The sequence below is a fragment of the Capricornis sumatraensis genome, chromosome 21 (genome assembly GCF_032405125.1).
Source record: "Capricornis sumatraensis isolate serow.1 chromosome 21, serow.2, whole genome shotgun sequence".
Classification (NCBI taxonomy): domain Eukaryota; kingdom Metazoa; phylum Chordata; class Mammalia; order Artiodactyla; family Bovidae; genus Capricornis; species Capricornis sumatraensis.
Genome location: NC_091089.1, coordinates 43548284 through 43572873, shown reverse-complemented (window position 1 = coordinate 43572873; position 24590 = coordinate 43548284). Strand labels below are relative to the sequence as shown.

The window sequence follows — 24590 nt, the reverse complement described above, 5'->3', positions numbered from 1 at the left end:
CTTAGTTTCTTTCTTAGTTTATGGGTCTGTTGTTATGGCTATTTTCTTTTCCCTAGCTTCAGTCACTGGATTTGTTATTTTTCAAAGCTCCCAGCTTAATCATTGTAGATTCTTCACATATTACCATTAAAGTTAGCAGGGTCACATCTGAAAGAGAAATGATTGCTGAATGCCCTCAGTTTAATCTAAAAAAGGTTGAGGCTGATGTACTGGTCAGGATAGTAATTACAAGATATTCAGAGAATCCAGAATTTTATAAGTCATAGAACACATGGTATTAAAATAATTGTTGGTGATGCCCTTAGATGCTCTGTGTTAGGAAAAGGACCTGAACACCACTGAAGAGTGTTACCTTGTATGTCATCAGACCTATAATTTTGACCTCTGCGACTGTGAACTTGTTAACGAAGCTCATTAATCAACCACATTCATACTTGAGTTGGTTTCTTCATTCATATAATGAACCATCATTTTATTTTGTGACTTCTAACTTCAATTAAATTTTGTTGCTGTTGCTGTTCTTTGCATCAGTGTAGATCATAAGAGTAAAAATGTATATGGAATAAGAACACACAGTTTATACTGCTTTCCTTCCTTAAAATATTGTCAGGGGCTCTGTGCCTGGAAGGCTTCCCTTGGAAGTTATCACCGCCAACCTGGGTATAAACTGTGGATGGCAGGGTGCTCAGGATGGGTTGAGAGACCTCACCACTGCCACACTGGTGGGTATCCCACCATATGTGTGTGTTCATGCGTGCTGTCGTTCAGTTGTGTCCAACTCTTTGTGACCCTATTGACTGTGGACCGCCAGGCTCCTCTGTCCATGGAATTCTCCAGGTAAGAATGCTGGAGTGGGTTGCCATTTCCTCCTCCAGGCAATCTTCCTGACCCAGGGATCGAACCTGCATCTCATATGTTTCCTGCATTGGCAGGTGAGTACTTTACCACTAGCACCACCTGAGAAGCCCATGTCACCATGTGAGGGGTGTTCAATAAACTAGAACTGATCTAGAGCCAGGTGAGGTTTACAGAATCAGGCCAGCACCCCAAGGTTCCAGATTAAAAAAAAAAAAAAATCACCATTTTAGAACTTAGGGAGGAGTCTCAGGATGAGTTAGAAGCTCTTTGGAGATCCTGATGGATGGATTATTTAAGTCCAGACACCAGCACAGTGGTCATTAAGACATTAAACTGCTGCGGAAGTGAAGGCAGTGGGGCTCAGGCACTGAGCAATTTTCTGCCAGGGAGTGACAGCGGGTGGTCCTGGCCCCAGAATGAGAGTGGCAAGCCATGGAGTCACTCTGGGCTCCTGGCAAAATGCTAGATGCCCACTGAGCAGAGGGGGCAGGGCTGTGCTCTCAGGTCTGCCCGGTGTGCTGCGGAGGCTCCAGGAGTCACCATAGCCCAAGCAGCAGGACATTCCCATGAGGTCAGCACCGACTGGGGTCTTGGGCTGGACACTGGGTCAGCTCAGAAACTCCAGGGCCCTGGAGATTATTTACATTTGGATTCTCTTTCTTAAAGACAGGTCATAAAGATGGATGTGTGCTGGGTTGTAGGTAAAGGACACACAGGGAAATACACGACCTTTGTATTCTCAGACGATAGCAGATCCATAAATCCTATTCCTTCTCAAACCCAGCCCACGGAGTCAACAGCCACAGTGCTAGCAGGCAGCTTGATTCTGTCACCTGGGCTCGGCAAGGGGAGAACCCGTGGCCTTCGGGGCTCGGACTGGGTCAGCCAGCCGCAGTCTATCAGGAGGGCCTTGCTGATGGGGGCCGGCTCCCCCCCAACCCTCTGTCATGAGACCCCATCCACATCATGACCCTGACTATGACCAGGCGTGAAAGCCAGCAGGGCCCTGTGGGCCTCTTGGGCACAAAAGCCTTCCTGGGTCCCCCACTCCTTGATTACAGGAAGTAGGCTTCATTCAGTCCCCAGGACCTTCCCTGATTGAATTCCAAGGGGCAGATTCAAACAGATGCTAATCAGGGAATGGAGGAGATAAAGAGACAAGGGAGGAATAGCCAAGAAACACCAGTGCAGACTTGGGGCAGGTACTGGTTCCCCTTAAGGGATACACATAACAATAACTCTGAGCTGTTTAGCAGGTACTGAAACCTCCACCAGGTGGGAGAAGTTAACTGTCTACTGCCTACAAGCAGGGAGATCCCAGACCAGTTGGAACCAAAATGCTGATGATGCTGAAGCCCACTTATGTCATCACCAACCAATCAGAAGAAAGTCTATAAGCTGACCATGCCCTTTTTTGAATCATGACTATAAAGAGCTTCACTACCCATTCCAGGGTGGGACACATACTTTTGAGGGCATTAGCCTGCTGTGGCCCCCCTTTACCTGGCAAAGCAATAAAGCTATTCTCGTCTACTTTATCCAAAACTCTCTCTGAGATTTAATTCAGAGTCGGAGTGCAGCCGCCAGATTTGGCTTCAGGGGCAGCCTAGGAACCTTTCTCCTATGCAGGGGAACTGTTTTGAAAGACCAGGAAGATGATTAAAATAGAAACAGAATTTAATAAATTTAATGTTAATCTTCTGAATGATGGTGCTCTAATAGATGTTGCAATCTGAAGCTCCTCTAGATTCCAAAGTTTCCTGACCTGGCTTAGAGAGAGCAATACAGAAGTCAACAGCCATTTTATGCGCAGCCACTGAGTAGAGATACAGAAGTCAACAGTCATTCAACGTGCAAAAGGACGGGACTGCTCTCGTCGCAACCATTCTACGTGCAGCCATTGAGTAGAGAAACAGAAGTCAACAGCCATTCTACGTGCAGAAGGAGGGAACTGCTCTTGTCATAAACTGGGGATCCACTATCCAAACTACTGTCAGCATTGCAGACGAGATAAACGAAGCTTAAATGATCATGCATTTCCAAGCAGGAGCCACCTATTCACCTATTTGAGGGCATCTCAGGAGCCGAGGTGGAGAAGGAAATGGCACCGAACTCCAGTATTCTTGCCTGGGAAATCCCATGGACAGAGGAGCCTGGTGGGCTAAGTCCATGGGGTCATAAAGAGTTGGATGTGACTTACACCAAACTACCACCACCACAGACGCTAAGGACATGGACAAGGAAGGAGTACATTGTATTTTCCTGGCCTAAGACATCATCTGCAGCCAGAAGCGCTGTAGGTGAATTTTTAAATAGGGTCATTTTCACATCTCCTGCTTTGTTTATCTTAAAACAGAATTGGGAATCAGCAATTGATGATTGGTGATTGGATACCCATTTTATCTGGCCAACAGAGTATCAAAAAATGGTTAGTTGCCAATGATAAAAACTTTAGTAGATTTAATAAAAGAAGTCAAGACTTTTGGCTTCTCCAGGGGCTGAAGGGAAGAGGACTGTCTGTGACATTTCAGCACACCTAAGGGACCCAAACAGCCCAGATCTTCTCTAGACTTGCTCTTCTCCAGGCCCCCTCTCACTACTTGGTCAGTTTTCCTGGCCCCCTGGGAGGCAGTTTTGACTGTGATGCTTAAACTAGGCCTCCTGCGACTTTAAGGCCCAAACTCCGAGTCAGCCACATCTTGATAAATTATAAAGAAGAATCTTGATTATTGTGACTGTGGAACCATGCAGATAGCAGATGTGTACAATTAAGCCATTCCTCATGCAGACACCCTCAAGCATGTCCAAGTGTCCCCTAAGGTGACAACACCGCTCCCAGATGACAGCCGCCGAGCCAAGAGTTTCAGTTAATGCCTCGTCACCACTTTGTTCCTGTGGTCTTAATGTACTTCTGAGATTCCCCGCCCCCTCCCTTTTTGTTTAGCAAAGGTGAGGACTACTCCTAGGAATCAGGCACGGATCCACTTTGAGGAGTGGCCAAGTTCTTCCACGACTGACTTTTGACTCCAAACCCACCACCCGGGTTAGACACATCAGGTGAAAGGATTAAGGATGTTCTGACACACGGACATTAAGCCGCTCAGGAAATGGCTTTTCCCTGACTTTGTTTCTCTTAATGTTTTTCCTTCTGACATAATGCCAGAGAGCTAATGTTTATCATAAATTCTCATCACATGCACTCGAAGGAGCAGAGCCATGTGTGGCAGCGGGGGTGCTGTCAGTGGCTACAGGGCTGCAGACCCACGTGAATTACCAAGACACGAGGCTGAGCGTTTCCACTGTGAGCCTGCTGAATGGAAGACCTGGAAAACTGGATATTCTAATTTATTTAGGGCAGGTGCTCATTGTATAGAGAAAAATTCATCCTGACGCTCTAATTCATTTTGTGAATATAATCATTTCTATCTCAATTGTTGCTTGTGAAAAACAGGCAGGGCAGTACACTGTTTATGAAAAATGTTTCAAAGGTGGTTTAAAAATAAGTGATAATTTAAGTAAATGATAGCTATGAGCCCATTTTTCTTTTAATTAAGCTGTATCTGAATTTAAATATATCCCTATTCATTTAAACGATTTTAATACATCAAGTTGAAAACCTAAGTAATTGTTATTTCAGATGTTTAAAAATTATACTTTTCAAAAGAAGGAATCTGTTCACCAAAAAACCTACAGTATGGAAAAATTAATACAGCATCTTGTATTATAAAACTTACACATCCCTATAATAAACAGCAATTCAAAGTCCAGGGTAGCACTGAAGGACTTGCATGAAAGAAGTGTTTTCAGTCTTTAATTACTAAATATACTACATGTCCACTAGCGGCAAAGACTGTGCTGGGCGTGAGAAGGGTGTCAAAGATGATTAGAAAGGACCACATCACAGTCAGTAACATGCTAGGATCTAAGAGCAGAGGCAGATGGCACCCAGGTAATTCAGGAGGCTGAATGCATGGAGAGGGCAGTCTGAGCACTGCGACAAGGGGGATCTGGGAAGCACCGAACACTAGGTCCACGCTGGAATTCTGGCATCGGGCCATAGGGCTCCAAGTCATCTCAGGAATATAACTAACATAAAAAAGTTATATTCATGCTTGGGTGTGCAGGAGAGAGAAAATGGGCCATGCTTAGATGGGATTACCTGGCCTACATTTTTGGCCAAGTTTTGGTTTTGTGTTGTTCTTACAAACAAATACAAGGAGATTGGACTTAATAAGTGAGTCAGTTTTTACTTATTGCAGTAAAACCCATAAAAATAGCTTTACTTTAGTTTCACCACGTCAGTGCCAAGAGGGGAGCTATATATGAAAATAACCCAAACTCCTTCCAATGGACCTAATGAAGCATGATGCTTGAAGGGCAAAGTCTGTGAGGATGGTGGGCAACCACATGCCTTTCCTATTTGTCAATACATTATTTTCTGCAGCATTTCATAAAGCTGAGATATGCAAAAAAATAGAAAAGAAAAGAAATAACATGCTGTACTAATTAACAAGGTAGCTCTTCTTTATCTTCTTCATAAATGATTAAAGAAGATTAAAGATTTCAGCTATAATTTCTTTCCTTCTTAAAAAGAAATTCAGATTTATGTTAGAGGGATCATGAATTTTGCCTAAAGAAGTCAGGTTAGACACTGGTTTGCTCTTTTTTTTAAACCTATATATATTTCCTAGAGTCAAAGTATTTTTCATTACTGTTTTAGTCATTAATACAAAACAAGAAAGAATTGAAGAAGTGATAATATTGAATCCACAGATTCCCTGACCAAGAAGACAGGTTTAGCAATGTCTGCTTAGGATGATGGTTGTCATCCCATCATCCTAAATGAAGCATCCTCAGCTTTCATGTCCTGGGTGTTTCCTACTCTACGAAATAGAATGCAAGGTCGTGTCAACATGAATGAGATGGACGCCCTCTACAGAGCACAAAGAGCCTAGGGGGACAGAGCTGGGAACATCAACACAGCCTTGGGGGCCAGCCACCTCAGAGAACCATCAGTTTCAGTGGAAAACATGCAGTCTCCTTACAGGTTCTGTTAGACTTGAACCTCAAGGGTAAGATACAGAGAAAGAACATGTTTTAATAAGCTGTGCTAGATACAAGATACAAAGGAGCTGTGGTGGAAAGTTCCAGGGCACTCAGGTAGGCATCAGTAGGACGGCCGTGCCCTGAGGTGGCAGAGAGAGCCCAGCTCAGGGCTGGTTTCACGGCCAGAGGGTTCACCCTCAGATGCTTCTGTGAGAGCTGAGAGGCCGGGGCTGTGAAGAGGGCTTGGGATCCCTACAGATGCAGGGTGCTACTCCGGATACGGGAGAGAGAGAACCCCGTCCTCTGTCCTGATGACCGGCCCTGGACCGGGTCTGGGTCTGACAGGTTCAGATAACCATAGACAGGCCGCGCCCACTCACATGACCTTGGGGCTTAGCAGGAAACCCCCAAGGGAGGCACTATCGGGGCCCCAGCACCCGGCTTCCTTCTCTGTAGGGAGTAAAACCTGGGATGGAGCAGGGGCCTCTGCACAAGGAAGACCGTGGGCCAGTTTGGTTGGGAGCAGTTTCCTCTGTGCTCCCAGCTCCAGAGTCTCCGCTCAGACCTGGCCCTGCTGCGGGGAGCATGACCCATGCTCTGCAAGTGGACGCCACACTCCCTCCAGCTCCTGGTCCTGCTGGCTTCCGGGGGCAGAAACTAAGACTTTAAGGTGTGTGACGGGCCTGAGAGTGGACAGTGCAGAAGCATGGTGTGTGCACTGACCACATAGTTAGTACTGGGGCCGGCACCACAATGCCAACGACACATCGTCTTCTCCGAACACTCTAGGAAAGGTCTATTATGACGCCTTCCGGACACTGTGCGTGCGGGCTTGCTGAGTCGCTTCTGTCATGTCCAACTCTTGTGAGCCCATGGACCGTAGCCTGCCTGATTCCTCTGTCCATAGGATTCTCCAGGCAAGAATACTGGAGTGGGCTGCCATGCCCTCCTCCCAGGGATCTTCCCGACCCACGGATCGAACCCGCATCTCTTAACATCTCCTGCATTGACAGGCGGGTTCTTTACCACTAGCACCGGCTGGAACCCGTTCAGGGCATTACACTGAGGAAACTGGGGTCACAAAGCCAGCAGCTTGCAGGCCACACAGCTCGTGGGGGCCTATGTCAGCCTCCCATCTCCAGGGTCCTGCAGACCCTCCACAGCCCCCAGACCCTAGGGTTCGTGTCTGAGAAGGAGGGAGTGAAGCTCAATTGCTGAAGGCTTACTATAAAACTCAACAAAGCTCTCTCACTCACTAACCAGACGAGGACACAGTATCTTCTCTGCTGTGAGTTCTCAGGAGAAAACCCATGGCTCTAAGAATGCCATGAACACACACATTCGAAAGGATTTACAAAACGCTTCTGTTAAGGAGGAAGAGGAAAAAGTGATCCTGCAGCTATTCTCCAGTGATAGCTCAGAAAGGAGATTAAAACATGCTGCCAGTTTGAAATACATGTAGATTTCCGGCAAGAGTAAATAGCAACAAGATGGTGACTGTTTGGTGTCTCTAACTATTGGTTACAAAGAGCAGCTGAGGTTTACTGAGCGAGAGGCACCCCTGAGCTTGACTGCTGAAACCAGGGAAGCAGGTGGGAACAGTAAGACACACCTGGATGTACCCCAGGCTCTCAGAGTACCACCCATGTGATCTTGAACAGCTTCCTGAACTTGTCCAACCAGTCCATTCTGAAGGAGATCAACCCTGGGATTTCTTTGGAAGGAATGATGCTAAAGCTGAAGCTCCAGTACTTTGGCCACCTCATGCAAAGAGTTGACTCATTGGAAAAGACTTTGATGCTGGGAGGGATTGAGGGCAGGAGGAGAAGAGGATGACAGAGGATGAGATGGCTGGATGGCATCACTGACACGATGGACGCAAGTCTGAGTGAACTCCAGGAGTTGGTGATGGACAGGGAGGCCTGGCGTGCTGCGACTCATGGGGTCATGAAGAGTCGGACACGACTGAGTGACTGAACTGAACTGAACTGAACTATGTGCCTGAGTCCTCTCACTTAATTTTCCTTCCCCTCCCACCCCCAGCCCCATGAAGTACAAGTCATCATCATCACATTTCACATCTGCAAAGTGAGTTCAGAGAGGTTACGTGACGCCCCTGAATTTACGCCAACATGAGATTATGTGACACCCTTGAGTTTATGCCAACACAAGGTTACAAGACACCCCTGAATTTACGCCAGCACCAAGTAGGAGCTGTGAACCAAGGTTGTGAGATTCTAAAGTCCGGTGACTGCCTCTTATCATTTTGACACTTTCTTCCTGTTAAATTAAAAATAAATAAATAAATAAATAAATAACTGGTGCCTGTGTTCCCTACTTTCCTTTTTAAAAGAAAATATTTATAAGGAGCCCCCAGTAGAACATAGTTAAATAAACCAATAGATCAAATCCAGAAACAGTGTGACTATGGGAGCTATTAGAGTCACCACATAAAGTCCTGGTTAGAAAATAACTGACAAAGGTCAACTTATGGACTTCCCAGGCGGACTAGTGGTTAAGACTTTGCTTTCCAGTGCAGGCAGCGAGGGTTCCATCACTGGTCAGGGAGCTAAGATTCCCCATGCTGTGCAGCCAGAAAGCCAGAATTTAAAATAGAAAGCAATATTGTAACAGATTCAATAAAGACTTTAAAATTATTCCACATCAAAAACAAATCTTAAAAATAAGATCAATTTATATTTTACCACTGAACAACAACAAGGAGCTCATTCAGTTATCATCTAGAAAACCAAAGTACACCAGCTAATTAATTAGGAGGGCATTTCCAGACCAGTTGGGTATATGTGTGTCCTGTTTCACGTGTGCTGAAGCATGTGCTAGAGCAGAAGAGTCTCAGCACCTGATTATTATTTATACGACTACATGTTAAGTACACATAGTCTAAACAGTCACAAAGACATGGCTACACAGGACTGTCTCAATACGGTTTCAGAAAATGTGATTTTGAAACAGGACTTTGAATAAAGCATTCAGACTTGAGACATTTTTTCACATGCAACTGACCCTTAAATATAGTGGAAAAAATTCCATCTCAAGTGTAAACAAGTTTAGTAAGGGAATTACAGTTAATGTCAACTTAACCTCCACTCACATATTGCAGACATCTCTATTTTTTTCCCTTTTATTTATTTATTTTTACTTTATTTTACTTTACAATACTATATTGGTTTTGCCATACATTGACATGAATCCACCATGGGTGTACATGAGTTCCCAATCCTGAACCCCCCTCCCACCCCATATCATCTCTCTGGATCATCCCCGTGCACCAGTCCCAAGCATCTAGAAAGTGGACTTTCATCAGATTTTTCTCCCTTATCTTTTTGGTTTCATGGTGTTTTTGCATACTCTTCCTACAGTATTGAATTTTTTTTCTTGGTAGTTACACTGTTTTTTAAATACAATAGAAAAGTGCTAAATATTTAATGACATAAGCTGCATTTGCAAAATGTTGTCCAGCCGCTAACTCATGTCTGACAAAAGATTGCGACCCCCCCTAGACTGTATGCCTCTAGGCTCCTCTGTCCGTGGGATTTCCCGGGCAAGAATACTAGAGTGGGTTGTCATTTCCTTTTCCAGGGCATCTTTCTGACCCGGAGATCAAGCCCACGTCTCCTGCATTGCAGGTAGGTTCTTTACCACTGAGCCACCTGGGAAGCCCACATTTGCAAAATGCACATCTGTTAAAATGTTTTATGGAAAGGAGAGTGAGGTATTGTGCTACAGAATGAAAACAGTCATATTTACCTATAACAGGTGTTCATGCCGTGGGAGAGCTAACATTTGCTATTTTGACCAAGACTGTGTATCTCTTTAATGATTTGCATTTTGTCAAAACTTCTGTAATTTCTATTTACCACAATGACTGAGACAGAAATATTACTGTAATTGATATAAATGTTCTCAAATTTCTAAAAGACCTATAGCAATTTTAGAAACAATAGTAAATATAATTAATCAGGATAAAAATCGATGGTGTTTATATACTAAATTCTGTCAAAGATGTTATTGAGATAAATTATTCCTTATGAAAAAATGTTGAACATGCAGGCATTTTCATTTATACAAATATATTTAATTATACAGGAATGAAATGATAAAAACTAAGTATCTTCTACTCAACTTTCATTAATTTTGAGTGTGTTGTCATGTGACTCTACAAGAGATTTTTTTATTTCATAGACATTCATCTTAACACCCTTTTTTAACATTTGCTGCATCAAAATACTGCACCCTCAAAAGAACTGGGAATGGGAAAATACTAAGAAATTGTTTTGCCTAAAGAATAAAATAAATAAAAATACATGTGAAGGTTTTCTAAAGGGCATTAAGGAAAATAGGTTTGTTTTCTAGGCCAGGCTCCAGTATATAAATATTCACAAATAGGTAACAACTAGTTTAATTTGTGATAGGTTATGGTGGCTCAGAGGTTAAAGCGTCTGCCTGGAATGCGGGAGACCTGGGTTCGATCCCCGGGTCGGGAAGATCCCCTGGAGAAGGATATGGCAACCCACTCCAGTACTCTTGCCTGGAGAATCCCATGGAGGGAGGAGCCTGATAGGCTACAGTCCACGGGGTCACAAAGAGTTGGACACGACTGAGCGACTTCACTCACCCACTCACTCATAAAACATTATAGCTAAATAAAGCTGAAGGTCATCTCAGTTTTCAGTCATTATGACTTGGGTGTCAAAGGATTCCATGAGTTAGTATGAGCTGAGCAGGTTTTGGGCTTCCCTGGTAACTCAGCTGGTAAAGAATCTGCCTGCAATGCGGGTGACCTGGATTTGATCCTTGGTTGGGAATATCCCCTGGAGAAGGGAACAGTTACCCATTCCAATATTCTGGCCTGGAGAATTCCATAGACTGTATAGTCCATAGGGTTGCAAAGAGAACAGATTTTACAGGTTCTGTTCCAGGCCTACCTTCAGTAACTGATTTTTAGAGAAGGCTGGCTCTTCAGAAGCCCACACGATCTTAGTTAAGACAATAACTGGCAACATCTTCAAGGGAAATTTGCTGTTTCCCCCTCCCAAGAGCTCAGGCCCACGTGGCCCAGGACACTGACCCACCCAGACGGTCACTACTGACTCTTCCCCGGCAGCGCAGACTTCCGCCTGTATTCCCAGAAGTACTGATGCATTTGCTTCACCCACATGTTTTCCTTGGCTCAGGCTGTCTTTATGACCAATGACACAAGCTCATGTTGGTGACTGAATCTAGCCTGGGGAGGAGTGGGTCTCCCAGTTTGATGAGCACGGGCTTGAACCAGCAAACATGACCAACACTACAATGAAAGCCAGCTCTTTCTTTCCTGCTCATTCTGTCTCATTTCACCTTTTGCTTCTCCCCTTTATCTGAGTACCTACTGTATGACAACAGGAAGCATGTGGCTGAAAGATGAACCTTCACCAGCCAACATTCCATGGAGACTTGAATCCGCTGCACAAAGTGAGCTCTGGAGGAGTGACTGGGTGTGTTTATAGCATGAGATACATGAGGAGCCTCACTGCCCTCGCAGGACGCCAGCTGGGTAGTTGTGTCACCATCAGCTGCCACGTGATAGAAAGCCTGAGAGTTTGGGATTGGGTGGGACTTCAGCTATGGTTGAGTGCAGTTTGTTCAAGTTATAGATGAATAAACTATGGGGCGAAGAAGTTCAGAATCACAGAGTTGGTTAAAATACAGATCCAGGAGTTCCAAATCTAAACTCCCTGTCTGCTAACCAAATCCTGTAGCTTGTTTATCAGTAACTTTCCAGCCACTTACCTGTGGTTACTATCATGTTTTACCTGGTCTGTTAAAAACACATTTAAAATTCTAGGCTTCAATTTGGAGGGAAAACCCTGAACAATCAGAAGTTTTCGGAATTTCTATTAACTAGGACAGTCTGAACCACATGATTGTTCAGGTCATAATCTTACAAGTTTCTGACAGATTTGCCTTACAAGGCAGCATATTCTATATTTCAGAAAGAGCAAATACCAAAGTGGCACGTGCTGTGAAAATAACCCTTTTAAGGCTGTCATCTAGTAAATAATCATGCAAATTTGATAGGAGTTATTAGAATTTAGTCTAAAGTTGTATCAAGGCCGTATGTTACCATCGGCAATTTCTTCAAATGCATAATTTATAACATAACCTCTGTGTCTGCCTGAGAGTCCAAGGTAGAATAATAGATTAATCCAGCAGAAGCAGACCCTTGGAGGATGAATTAACATTTAGCTAAGGTCATGAGGGCAACTGGATTGGTGGTTTCAGGCAATTCCTCATGGAGAACTTGCCAGATGACACAAAAATCCAACACGTCCCCGTGACTAAAAATCAACTCTCCAAAATGCTTAGTTTGAATATCTAGGCATGCAAGGGCCTAGGGCTGCTTAGAATTATACTGGATCATATTTCAAAAAAATAGTACAAACTACCAGCACCAAAGATAAGCTTTCTATATAAACATCGAGGTGGGAGAGAAAAAGAGCATCCAGGAGAAAGTGGATGAAGGGTGATGAAGAAGTAGAAGAGGAAGACAAAGACAGAGATGTAAGGGAGAAAGAAACAGAGACTGACAGCTAGAGATGCAGAAAAGATAAAGAAAAGGAAGCTGGGGATAAGCGAAGTGAAGAGGGAGGAGGAGGCTCCCAGCTACGAGGTGAAGTTCTGGGGATGGGATGACTACAGCTCATGACTGTAGTTAATATCACTATACTAGTAGGTAAGTAAGGAAGTGTTAATCACTCCATTGGGTCAGACTCTTTGCAGCCCCAAGGACTGTAGCCCACCAGTATCCTCTGTCCATAGGATTTCCCAGGCAAGAATACGAGTCTGGGTTTCAGTTCCCTTCTCCAGGGGAATCTTTCCTGAACCAAGAATCAAACCTGGGTTTCCAGCATTGCAGGCAGATTCTTTACCATCTGAGCCTCTATGTATATACAACACTATGGTGCTATATATTTAAAAGCTGCTAAGAGGGCAGATCACAAAAGTTCTCAACACAAGAAAGAATCTTTTAAAAATGGAGTGAAATTAAATGATGTGTGACCAATGAGAAAGGAAGAAAAGGTGGATCACAAGAGGGAGGAGGAGCTGAAATGATGGGGACCAGCTAGGCTTGTATGAGCCAGGACAGAGCCTCGTCCTGAGGCCTCACCGGACCAGTAAACAAAATACAAAAGAAGAAGCAAGGAAAGCTGTATATGTATGCCTATACATTCGGATATTAGCTCACCCCTTAAATATCCCTGTGATATATCCAAGGTCTGACCTTCACCTTCGACCCCCTTCTGACAGTCGCCCTGAGTGCCCATATTCGAGCCCTAGCTTCAGCTGGGCTCACGTGGATGGACAGCACTGGATACCAGCACACCCCACCTGCCCAGGGGACGTGTCCACTCCATGGCACAGGAAGACTGGACATCAAAGTGCAGAGCTGAGCTCCCCTCTTCATGCCCCACCTGTCCTAGCTCATATACACCCCACGACTGGGGTAGTGGGGACACCCCCACCCACGGCCTTGCCAACAACGGTTCTTTGTGTTACTTTGGCTCCCCAGATCAACCTACAAGTGGCTGCAACCTCCTGATGTTTCTAAAGTTGCTGGTCTTCCTGCCTTGAGCCTTTTTCTATCCTAGCTGGGTTCAACCTTAACACTGAGTGATCTTTCTAATACAAAAAGCACATTCCATAACTACCTGCTTAAAGGCCACCAGTAGACTTAACAACCAGGTCTAGCTCCTTAGGCGACCAGACAAGACCTCCTTGACTTGGCTCTGTCAGCCTCTCGATCTGCACTTCTTGTCATCTATAACCTTGCTCACACTCTATCATTGTTTTAAATTTTTCTTTAAATTGAAGTTGGTTGATTTACAATGTTGTGTTAATGTCTGCTGTATAGCAATGTGATGGTTCTTCACATGTATATATATGTGTGTGTATATATATATATATATATATATATGTTCAATATATTCTTTTTCATGTTCTTTTCCATTATGGTTTATCACGGGATATTGAATATAGTTTCCTGTGCTATACAGTAGGATATAATTGTTTATAACTAATTTTAAACTACATAAAAAATGGATTATTTATCTTACTGCTTTTTGCCATCTATCTTTTATGTTGATCATTTTTACATAAACTGAACACTGTATTATTAAGCAAGTTCTCATTTCCACAGGACAAAAGAGATTGTGTATTTTTCATGTATTGGAGGCGACGATTGCTTTCTGCAGCCATACGTGTTTTTCTCCTCCCTTGACCACCCCTGGCTAGAAAAGGCAAGCTTACTACACCCAACATGTTACCGTCCTTGTCCTTATGTGTCCACGCCCTGAGTCGCTGTCTGTCTGATCCTGAGAGTCCCTCTCTCGTGGCACATTGTGCTGTTTAATTCCCTGACATGGTGCCTGCACATAACGCAGGGCCAAGAAACTCCGTCATTGACATTATCTTCCTTATCATGAGAAGAAGTCTCTTTTCTTGTATTCCCCAAGATCTATTCTGTTGGTAATAAGTATTAATACTGAACATTTCCTGGTGAACAAGTGATTTTACTGATTCTGCTGAGCTTTAAGTACCAACTGGTGGGTAGACACCTGATCCTTAATGCTGACCTGGCACAAGAAGCTCTTCACAGTCACACAAAATCACAGCTGCAGCCTCCAAATGTTTTCCCATAACCTTGACTGCTACATGATGCAAAATACGAACCACCAGAGCCACCGGTGTGGCTTGGTCATCCAAGACCACGGACTAACAGAACACTTTCATGCACGAGAAGCCTCTTGGCCAACAGTGGGCCAGAAGCACCTGCACGGCAACAGCCAGGGGCTCACCTTTTCTTCATCACCAGCACGACCCCAAGAAATATGATCACGAACAGCAGGATGCCAGCGATGACCCCCGCAATCTTGACTGTGTGGTCTGTTTGCTTCTCAGGTTCTGGGACTGGTTTTGGAGTGGCGGCTCCTGCAGGAGGTGGGGAGACAAGAAAAAGACACGGTGGGTAAGGAAGAATAAAAACATTAGCTTTTTAAATTTTTGCCACCTTTAACAGAGTCGTAAGACTTATCGGAGCCAGCAGACAGACAGGCTTTGATTTTTTTTCAGCAGCTTTCACAGGCGCTGAAAGGGGTGTAATTGTTCTCATTGTTCTTCCATATTTCACTAAACCCCAACACAAGTTGGAAAGCACACCCACGCCTGACCCTTTTATGAGAGACTCTTCTCAAAACACAGTTTTTAAAATATTTTTATTATCTCTATGGGCTCCCTGATCTTTCTGCCTTTTTAAAAACTTCCTAACAACACAATAGACATCCTCAGCCTTTATCCAAATTTGATTTGCTGGAACATTTCCCCCAATTATTTTTCATAAATGAAGCAGTAATTCCATAACATATTAGCCCAAACACCTGGAGAGGGGAGATAAGCTCACTTACTGTGCATTTTACCAGCAATTGTTTTTTTTGACACAATACAGATATTCTGCCCCTGCCGACACCCCCGCCTTTGAAAAGCTAAATCTAGGTCACATCTGGTAGGCAAAGACTCCTTCTAAGCAATTATTCACAAAGTGGGAAGCAACCAACAATCACACTACTGTCACCCACATTTGGTAACTGTTTAAATGAGATAACCAGGGCCTGCCAGTGGCTACTGTCTTAGCTCTCCCAATTCCCAAACACTGTCCGTCCTGTTTACAGTGTAATGCAATGGAATGTCAAATCTGTGTCTGATGAGATATCCATTACCTCGGCTAAATGAGCTCGGGAAGAAAAATATTAGGATTCTAATGTTCTATTCACTAAACAGAATCCACTTTCTAAGGGCTTCTCCCTTTTTCATCAGAACATGACCGCCCTCAGCATCTGAGCCATCACATCCCTCTCCCTACTGATATAGCTCATTGGGAAAGTGGCGATGTTATGTTCAAATCTCCCATTTTCTTCTTGTTGGTAAAAGTGAAATTAACACTGACTTTTGGTACCAGCCCTTTCTACCCTTCCACTGGGTTTTGCATTTATGGTTCATCTGATTCTTGAAAAACTTAACCATCATTGTGTCCTATGCGCTCCACATGGGGCTTGGTCTGAGTCACAGCAGGGAAGTCAGGGGTCAGACTATAAACTTGCCATCTGTTTCCACTGGGAATGTATAAACGCTTCTTTAAAAAGTTATTCCTATTTAGATTTTATATGAGACTCTGGACCCTGAACATGGCTGTGGCCATCAGATAGATGACTGGTCAAGATCAGAGAAACACAAGGCAGGAGACACCATAGCCTGAGGTTCCACCCACGTGTCCTTTCTAGTCCAATCAACGGGAGCAAGGAGAGTAGTCGTGATGCAAAAACCACACCTTATTAATACAAGCCCTTCCTGATAGAATGACTCTTTACAGAACAATTTTATTTCTGACCACTTCAGGGAGATGTCCTGCTATTCTGTTTGAAAGAATGTCCCTTGAACAGGTGTCAGATGAACCTTGAAGATATCACGGTTACCATTTTTTATTGCAATTACATCTGAAGTATACACCCCCATATTGGAACACATAGCCAAGTGGTAGGTTTGGAGGATAGTACTTCTTTAACTAAACTGCTTAAATGTGTCTGTTTTAAACAATGAATAATAGGCGAAAACAGCCATCCATGTAAAAATAACATAGCTCAAATTTACGAAACTGACAAAAAGCCCAATGGTTTTCAATTTTGATTTTTAAAATATAATTTGAAAACTTAAAAAAAAAATCTATTTGGTTTTATTCTTCCAAATGCTGGCACACTGGGAGCCACTCCATTTATCTCACTAGAGACAGATTACAAGTTCTCCAGGTATACTTTCTCCCATCCAAGTACTAACCAGGCCAGACCCTGCTTTGCTTCTGAGATCAGATGAGATAGGGTGTGTTCAGGGTGGTATCGGAGAAGGCAATGGCATCCACTCCAGTACTCTTGCCTGGAAAATCCCACGGATGGAGGAGCCTGGTGGGCTGCAGTCCATAGGGTCGCTAAGAGTTGGACACGACTGAGCGACTTCACTTTCACTTTTCACTTTCCTGCATTGGAGAAGGAAATGGCAACCCACTCCAGTGTTCTTGCCTGGAGAATCCCAGGGATGGGAGAGCCTGGCGGGTTGCCGTCTATGGGGTCGCACAGAGTCGGACACGACTGAAGTGACTTAGCTGCAGCAGCAGCAGCAGGGAGGTATGATGGTAGACGACTTTCTAAACAAATGATTCTCTAAGTTTTTTTGTAGCTAAATTTTGCCAATAAATACTCAGGGAATAAATTATTTAGAAAAACTGGATATGGCTTAAAAATTTAAATATAAACAATTACAAGGATTGTAAACACTCCATGAGAAGAGCTGGTCGTGTTAATGGTCTCATGTCTGCTTCTGTTAACTAAACAACTAGTCTCATTGTACTTTAGCCTCTTCTCGAAGCTCCGTGAGAACTGGGGTGTGACTCTGCCCATCCTTGGGAGAGACATCAGCCCAGCGATGCCTCATTTCCTGTAGCAAACAGGAGAGTGTACTGCTGTGCAGCCGGCGAAGCTCAGCATCGTCGTTCCTTAGCACTTATTCAACTTGTTTCATGTTGAAGGCCAAGGAAATGCAATGTTCAGCCTCCACAGGACACAGGGGCAAGGTGATCATGGCAGGAATCGTGCAAAATGGGGGAGCAACTCAAAAAGGGCGAGGAGGGCTGCCCTGCAGGTTTCCCCACACAGTCACTGGCTTCCTACCTGGGTGAAGGGGCTGAGTGAGGAGTCTGGGTTTACAACTACTCTGGAGAAGCACCAACATAAACACAAACTGGGCTGAAATAAATCATGACCCCAGGACAATCTCACGGAAGTGTGTCATTAACTGCAGGTGCCCTCGGGGACACACCATCCCTGCCTTCTCCGTGCTCTGCCCTCCATCCTGCCTGAAATGGACCTCCTTCTGTCCCTCCCCCTCAGGATGCGCTTCTCTCCCCTTTGTCCCTTTGGAAACCCGGGGCTGTGACCTGTCAGTCAGCCACAGTCAGGATAATCTGTGACAGAATGTGGTTGCAGTTGGTAGCTTGTTTCTTTCCCCCTGGGGCTTCCCTGGTAGCTCAGTTGGTAAAGAATCTGCCTGCATTGCAGGAGACCCCGGTTTGGTTCCTGGGTTAGGAAGATCTGCTGGAGAAGGGATAGGCTACCCACTCTGGTATTCTTGGGCTTCCCTTGTGGCTCAGCTGGTAAAGAATCTGCCTACAACATGGGAGACCTGGGTTCAGTCCCTCGGTTGGGAAGATCCTCTGAAGAATGGTAAAGGCTACACACTCCAGTATTCTGGCCTGGAGAATTCCATGGACTATTTAGTCCATGGGGTCACAAAGAGTCAGATGCGACTGAGCTACTTCACTCACTTCTTTCCCCCTTACCCAAATCTACAAATGTAACAGTGTAATTTACAAACTGCTTGGCAAGAGGTTTTTTTTTTTTTTTAAACAATATTTTTCCCTTGTCTTGTTATTTTCGTGCCAGGCTTCTAATGTTACAACCTTTCATTCCTTTTTTTTCTTGGTATAAATTCGAATTCTTCATGGAAAGGCATTTTTTTTTCTCTTCTACTGTGCATTCCGCTTAGAGGTTACTGCACGTGTCTGCACGTGTAGCTCCTTTTGAAGAGAATAAATTCATATGCATGCATCTAAAAGTGTGTATTATGTGGGCTTGGACATAGTCACTAAAATGATAAATATGCTAAATATTTCAGGGGGAAGGAGGGTGAATATCACCTCCACGGATGTGCAGGCTGCTGACTCCTAGTGACAGCACCAGGTGTACTGTTCTAATGACCAAGAAGAGCTTTTCCAAAAAAAAAAAGGATGGTGTTCCAGTGAACCTGCGCTATTTAAGGTTTCAGATGTAACATCCAAAGTGAAAAAAATCTCAAAAGAAAAGGAGTGATTATCCACGGCAGTGGTTGATTGGTTTTCAACTTGGCAGGAACCAGTCTGTCTTGGCCCAGTGTTGGATGCTAAATTCAGTAACAGAAGCTCGCCAGGTTGAGAACTCGATGTACTCAGCCATTGGCTGTAGGGTCTGGGCCCAGTTCTGATCACTACACAGACCATACAAACTTCCCCTGGAGGCCCACGATGCCAGCCCAGCAGGATATGAAGTAGGTGTTGGGCATAAAGTGGAGAAATCTAGACTTGGGGTAAACATTTGGGAGTTTCCAGGTGATATTTAAAGCCATGAGACTGCAGGAGAGTGCTTGGGAGGTGAACTGAGAGGGTGGGTCATAAGGACGGCCAGTAATGGGGACAAAAAGGAGCTGCTGATCTAGGGAGGAGGGAGAGGGAGGAGGAAGTCAGTGTGATACCGAGCCAGAGAGGAGTGTGGGGATCCAGGGAAACTGCTCTTTTTTAATATGGGAGAAATGAGGGCATTTTGAATGGTGATGCTTCTGGACCCCTGGAGGGGAAAAAGTTGATGATGCAGGAGGGAAAGGAGATGCCTGTTGGAGTAATGACCTTGATGGGACAGGAAAGGATAGGCCTGGAGAGGGTCGTATAGAGAGGTAAGGGGATGAGGGCCTAGGGAAGACGGGGGAGCTGGACATCAGAGCTTTATGAGAAAAAGGGCCTCATGAGATGACTCCTGGTGATCTCAAAGCAAGTGGCGACGGAGATGTGAGGGTTGCGGTGGGGCTGGGAGTTTATCCAGGAGCACAGAGCAGGCCCCCTCCTCCCTCCTCATAACTAGAAGAAGAAGGAGACGGGAAGAGGAGGAGAAAAGGCAGAGGGTGACATGGCTCTGAGTTCCATCCTAAGTGATCCATGAGCCATCAGAAGTGGGAGCGTCCCTGGGACAGACACGGAACGGATGCTTGCTTGACCCGTCCCTGGGACGCAGTCAAGCCTGGTTTTCAGTCTCAAACAAACAGCTCCTATTGTGCTTCAGGTCCCATAACGAGGCCCTGCAGGACACTCGAGATGAATAAGACAAGTGACAGTTCACCTTTCTCTGCCAGACACAAGAGGCTGAGAGAGGGACCATGCCTGAGCTTCAAAACCCAACTGGAGGAGAGAAGGACAATCCATGCGGAGAGCAGTGAAGGCTACTGCCTCCCTGGGCCAGGGGCCTCCAGTGTCTGGCCCAAGGGGGTGACTGGAACTACAAAGAGGCAGGGGCTCACAAAAGGCGCCCACTGGCCACACACAGGTCCTCTAGCCTTAGAGCCGGACACTGGATGCCAGCACTGCTCAGGGAAGAACCTGGCCTGCTTCCCGGGGGCAGAACTGGAGTTTGGGTTCAATGCCTGCACTGAATTCAAACAACAAAATACTTCATTCTCACAACGTGCAAGACCGAATACCAAAATTCCACTTGGTATTTGTGGTTGGGGGAGAGAAAAAAGGGTCAGGAACAGCCATCCTGGGAAGGTGCTGAAAAGAGAAACAGGAGGTTGAGAAACCTTATGAGAAAAAATGAAATGGAAACGTGAGGATATTGTTTCTCAGAGTGTTTCAAACAGCACTGGTCCTCCAAGATGTTCTGAAATGTCCATCGAGGAAGCCTCAGCCATTCTGGACTAGCATTTTATGACTTTATGGAATACAGAATCTATTTCAATTAATTTTCATAGTATTTTTTTCACCTTTTGCAGAGATCTTTTCTTTTTCTTAAAAATAGCAACACCCAGTTTTAAAGATTATTGTAGTTCACTCAAGTCTTATTGCTCAGAAAATTAGAATTCCTTGTCATCTCTGTTTGGTTTTTCTGGCTGTACCTTGATATTATTATATATAATCACGAAATATCTCCAAGATTTTTCATTTAAATTACACATCACTGTTTCTCTTTCTGGGAATACAAAGTCAATCAGCACCCCTGGAATAATCTCTGTTCACATTTTATGTATTGTTTGTAACCTGATTATGCTTTTGAATTTATAACTCTTCCCTTGTACCTAATTTCCACTGCAGGGCGCACAGAGCATGTACAACGTACAAGTAATAATCAGAAACATAATTTTTCATATAAAACTGAGACGCTGGATTGTTTGATATATACTGTCTCTAAAAAATTAATCTACTTTTTTATTTTTGTTCTAATTTCATGACAGTTACTGCTCTCATTGATTGATGGGTCTACATCCTGTGGGTAAGATGATCTATCAAATCCTGATCACTTATTCTCTGGGCACTAGAAGTTTCCAGAGAATTATGAGTGCCATTACGGATCTGATGAAATGGCTTTATTTCTTCCATTTGCATTTCTCAAATCATGGTCAAGTAATAAAATGAGTGAACTGCTTGTCAATAAGATGGCATCAGCTGTGTTCACCTTTCATACAAACTGAATAATCAATAAAGGGAATGTGAATGGGTGATTTTGAGGATACTATCAGTTCAGAGTATGTATTTCCAACAGCTTGTTTGAAACTAAACTTTGAAGGCATTAAAACAAAACTCTATCTTGGGTTGAAGGATACTCACCTAATACCAGGTCAGTTTACCTCCCTACCCAATCTCTAAAAATTAAAAACACATTGTATTTTCTCCATCTCTCTTCCCACTGCGACAGACCTGGTTTATTTCTTTTCTGTATTTTGTACTTGTCTCCTAGGGAGATATCCCATCTAGCCTCTTGCACACTGATTTTCCTAAAGAACAGGCCTAATCAGCTCACTCTTTCATTTAAAAAACAAGACAAAACCCCAGAAGCCTCCAAATGCTTATTTCAAAAGGCAGCTGGGCCTCCCATTAGCTGACTCCCAACTCTTTTCCAAACTTTATGCTTCTTCTCTTTTGACTTTCCTGCATCCACCTGTGCTCCAACCAAACAGAGATGCCCAGTACTATCCTCCCCCTCTAGCTCCACAGCCAACATCTCCCTTCTCAGGACCTTTGTTGCTGCTCCGTGGACCCACCCCCTCTCATACATCATAGATTCATAGAAGGCCTTTGAAGGCCTGCTTGTCTCTCAGAGGCCAGTGAGCCCAGCACTGTCCCTGTGGCTTTGCAGGAAGTATTCTCTCTCCTACTGAACTGCTAAAGCACCTCCTTGTCACCCCTCTTGACTATTTCAACTGCAAGTTCCATTATTTTGTTAAGTCCTTTATATTACATCTTAACATAAGTTCCTTGGGACAAAGCTGGTTTTAGTTCTTAGTCTTCACATGACCTCGCCCAGCATCTTATGATGTGTCTGAAGTTCATGCTGAATCAAAGCTCTCTCACAATAAATCTCACTTTAATTTTTCTGTCTTTCTCATTTGCACTCTTTTCATAGCCAGTCTATTCTTCCTCCATTTGCACTAGAGTTCCCAGACATAGGGCGATGGGTATAAAAGGAAAGAAAACAGAGGGAAAACCAGAAGTGTAAAGACAAGTCCTATTTTGTGGTCTTTCCTCTGCCTATTCTTAGCATTTATCGAGGGCTTACTAAGACAAATGGGGTCTGTGGCTGCCTTTAGATAACCTTCCGTGGCCATTAAGACAATACCCTGAGAAAGACAGGCCATCTGGGCCTGGGCTCCAGGGACTGTGCCTGAGACAGCCAGGCACAGGAGGTGTTCCTCAGGAGGCTGATGACAGATAAAAGTCTTTGCCAGTAAATTTACTGACCAAACTTTCATCAATGATAAAATGAGATTACTAGAAAGAAAGAGCATGAAAATAAATACTAGTGGCAAAATGTTATATTTCCAGCACCAAAGCAGTGAAATATATATCCATCAATGACGAGAAAGTTAACTGGGTACATATCAGGGAGACAGGAAATGAGTATCTGTCAACAATAAAGTGTTATGAGCTCAATATTTGTAATGATTAAGTAGCTGTAGACCATTTTTCATGATCATATGTCGAATTTGTTTTAGAAGTCTTTAAAGGAGTCAAAATTAATGCTGGAGAGTAATTACAATGGTCTGGGACTTTTAAGAAAGCGAAAAAGGAGAAATTTCTAAGATAATGCTACTATGATTAAAATTATTGTAAGTTTATTTAATAGAATGTTTATATCATTCCTATGACCTTACTTTAGAAGCATTTTCTAACTTCTTTGTTACTCAGAGAAGAAATAAGGTAGAAATCTGAAAATTCCCTTTTTTAAGACTTTAAACTGGCCAAAAAACACACATAACTCACGCTGATGTAGTGTGTGCACACACATATTTGTATGTAAATATACACCAATATCTAAAGAAATTATTCAAAGACATACAAGAAGTACCCACCAAACTGACAATATCACATGCTTTTTATCATGTTTCCTGTGAAGTTAGACACAATCTTGAGTAAAAAAACAACAAAAACCACTACAAGGACAGTACATATGCAAAAATTCCAGAAAAAATTGGTATGCTAATGTGTTTTGACCAAGAACTCTAACTTGAGTAAACTGTTATAATTAATAATAGGCCACAATTAATAACTGCATCATTAGCAATACCAATAATACATTATAAGATTAAACTGAATATCAATTACAGTGCTAGGGTGATGTATGGCTTGGATGTTTACTGGAGGAAATGGGAAAACTCATCAGAGATCCTGACAGATGTGTTGAACACATGTCATTTATTAACTCCCAGGCAGGTGCCAGGCTGATTTTCAAAGATGTTTCTCAGAGATAGTCGCTCACTCTTCAAAATGAAAACAACATGTGGAAGAAAACTTATGTGGCTTCACCTTCCCTTGCCAACTGCTCCATATTTTTCCAACTTCATAGCAATTGTCTGAAAAAGGTACTCAGTGAGATGATCTATCATCCCTCTAGATAGAGTTCTGCTAAAGTGCATCGTCTCGGGCTCCCTTGAGAACCGGCGTAACCCAAGGACGAGCACAAAGAGAGGTGTTCACATCGACACCAAGGACAGTGAGGAGGGGCGATGGAGCCCCAATGGCCAGGACAACAAAGGGGAGCCTGGCGCTTTATTCCGTGCACTGGGCCACAGGGAGGTGCAGAATAGGTTAGACACTGCTCTGGGCTATTACAGCTTCAAATAAAGCAGCTGTCTTTGAAAATGTGGTGATTTTTTTTTTTTTCCATCACTAGCATCATCACCACGGTCACCACTAGCAAGAGAATATAGCTTATATTCTGATGCACCTATATCTCAAAGGCAGGCAAGTGGGAAATACCACCCGTGGGGGAACTCATCACAGGTCTCGACATAAGAAAATAATCATATTCCTCCCACACTCTGGGGCTCCTGGAGACCCCAGCAGCCACATGGTATTCATGTAAATAATACCCTACCTAGCATCAAGAAAGCCATTCAATTTCTGGGAAGTTCAATTTTGCATTCAAGCTTGGGAAGAGCAGTGGCCTGGATTAATTACCATGGGCTTCTGAAAGTCCTAGGAGGCATAAACAAGCCTTTATCAGGACAACAGTGAGTAACAAAGTCATGACAGAAAGTTACGAGCAACTGCCAGCTCCTCTGCCTTGGCCCTGACTCAGCTGGTGAAAGGCCCTTTATATATGTTATGGGGGTAATTCTCCCACTGCCCCCACTGGGGTTAAGAAGCAGTATTCTCCATGTTTTATAGACATGGAAGCTGAGACTTGGAATTTACGAGATTTGCCCAAGAAGTCTGAACTCACAACCTTGTATCTCAAGTAGATACTTTCTGAATTAGGTGCGTGGGATCCATACTTAGAGAACTGCCC

The 24590-nt window shown here is 43.8% G+C and overlaps 1 protein-coding gene across 3 annotated transcripts in view; it reads right to left on the bottom strand.

The window, feature by feature from the left end:
• PTPRM (protein tyrosine phosphatase receptor type M) overlaps positions 1-24590 on the bottom strand; it is a 655853-nt gene that overhangs the window by 195746 nt on the left and 435517 nt on the right. For all 3 annotated transcript variants that reach the window (XM_068993577.1, XM_068993579.1, XM_068993578.1), the window contains one exon: positions 14760-14892. In XM_068993577.1, coding sequence (XP_068849678.1) covers positions 14760-14892 — 133 coding nt within the window. The remainder of the gene's footprint in view (positions 1-14759; positions 14893-24590) is intronic.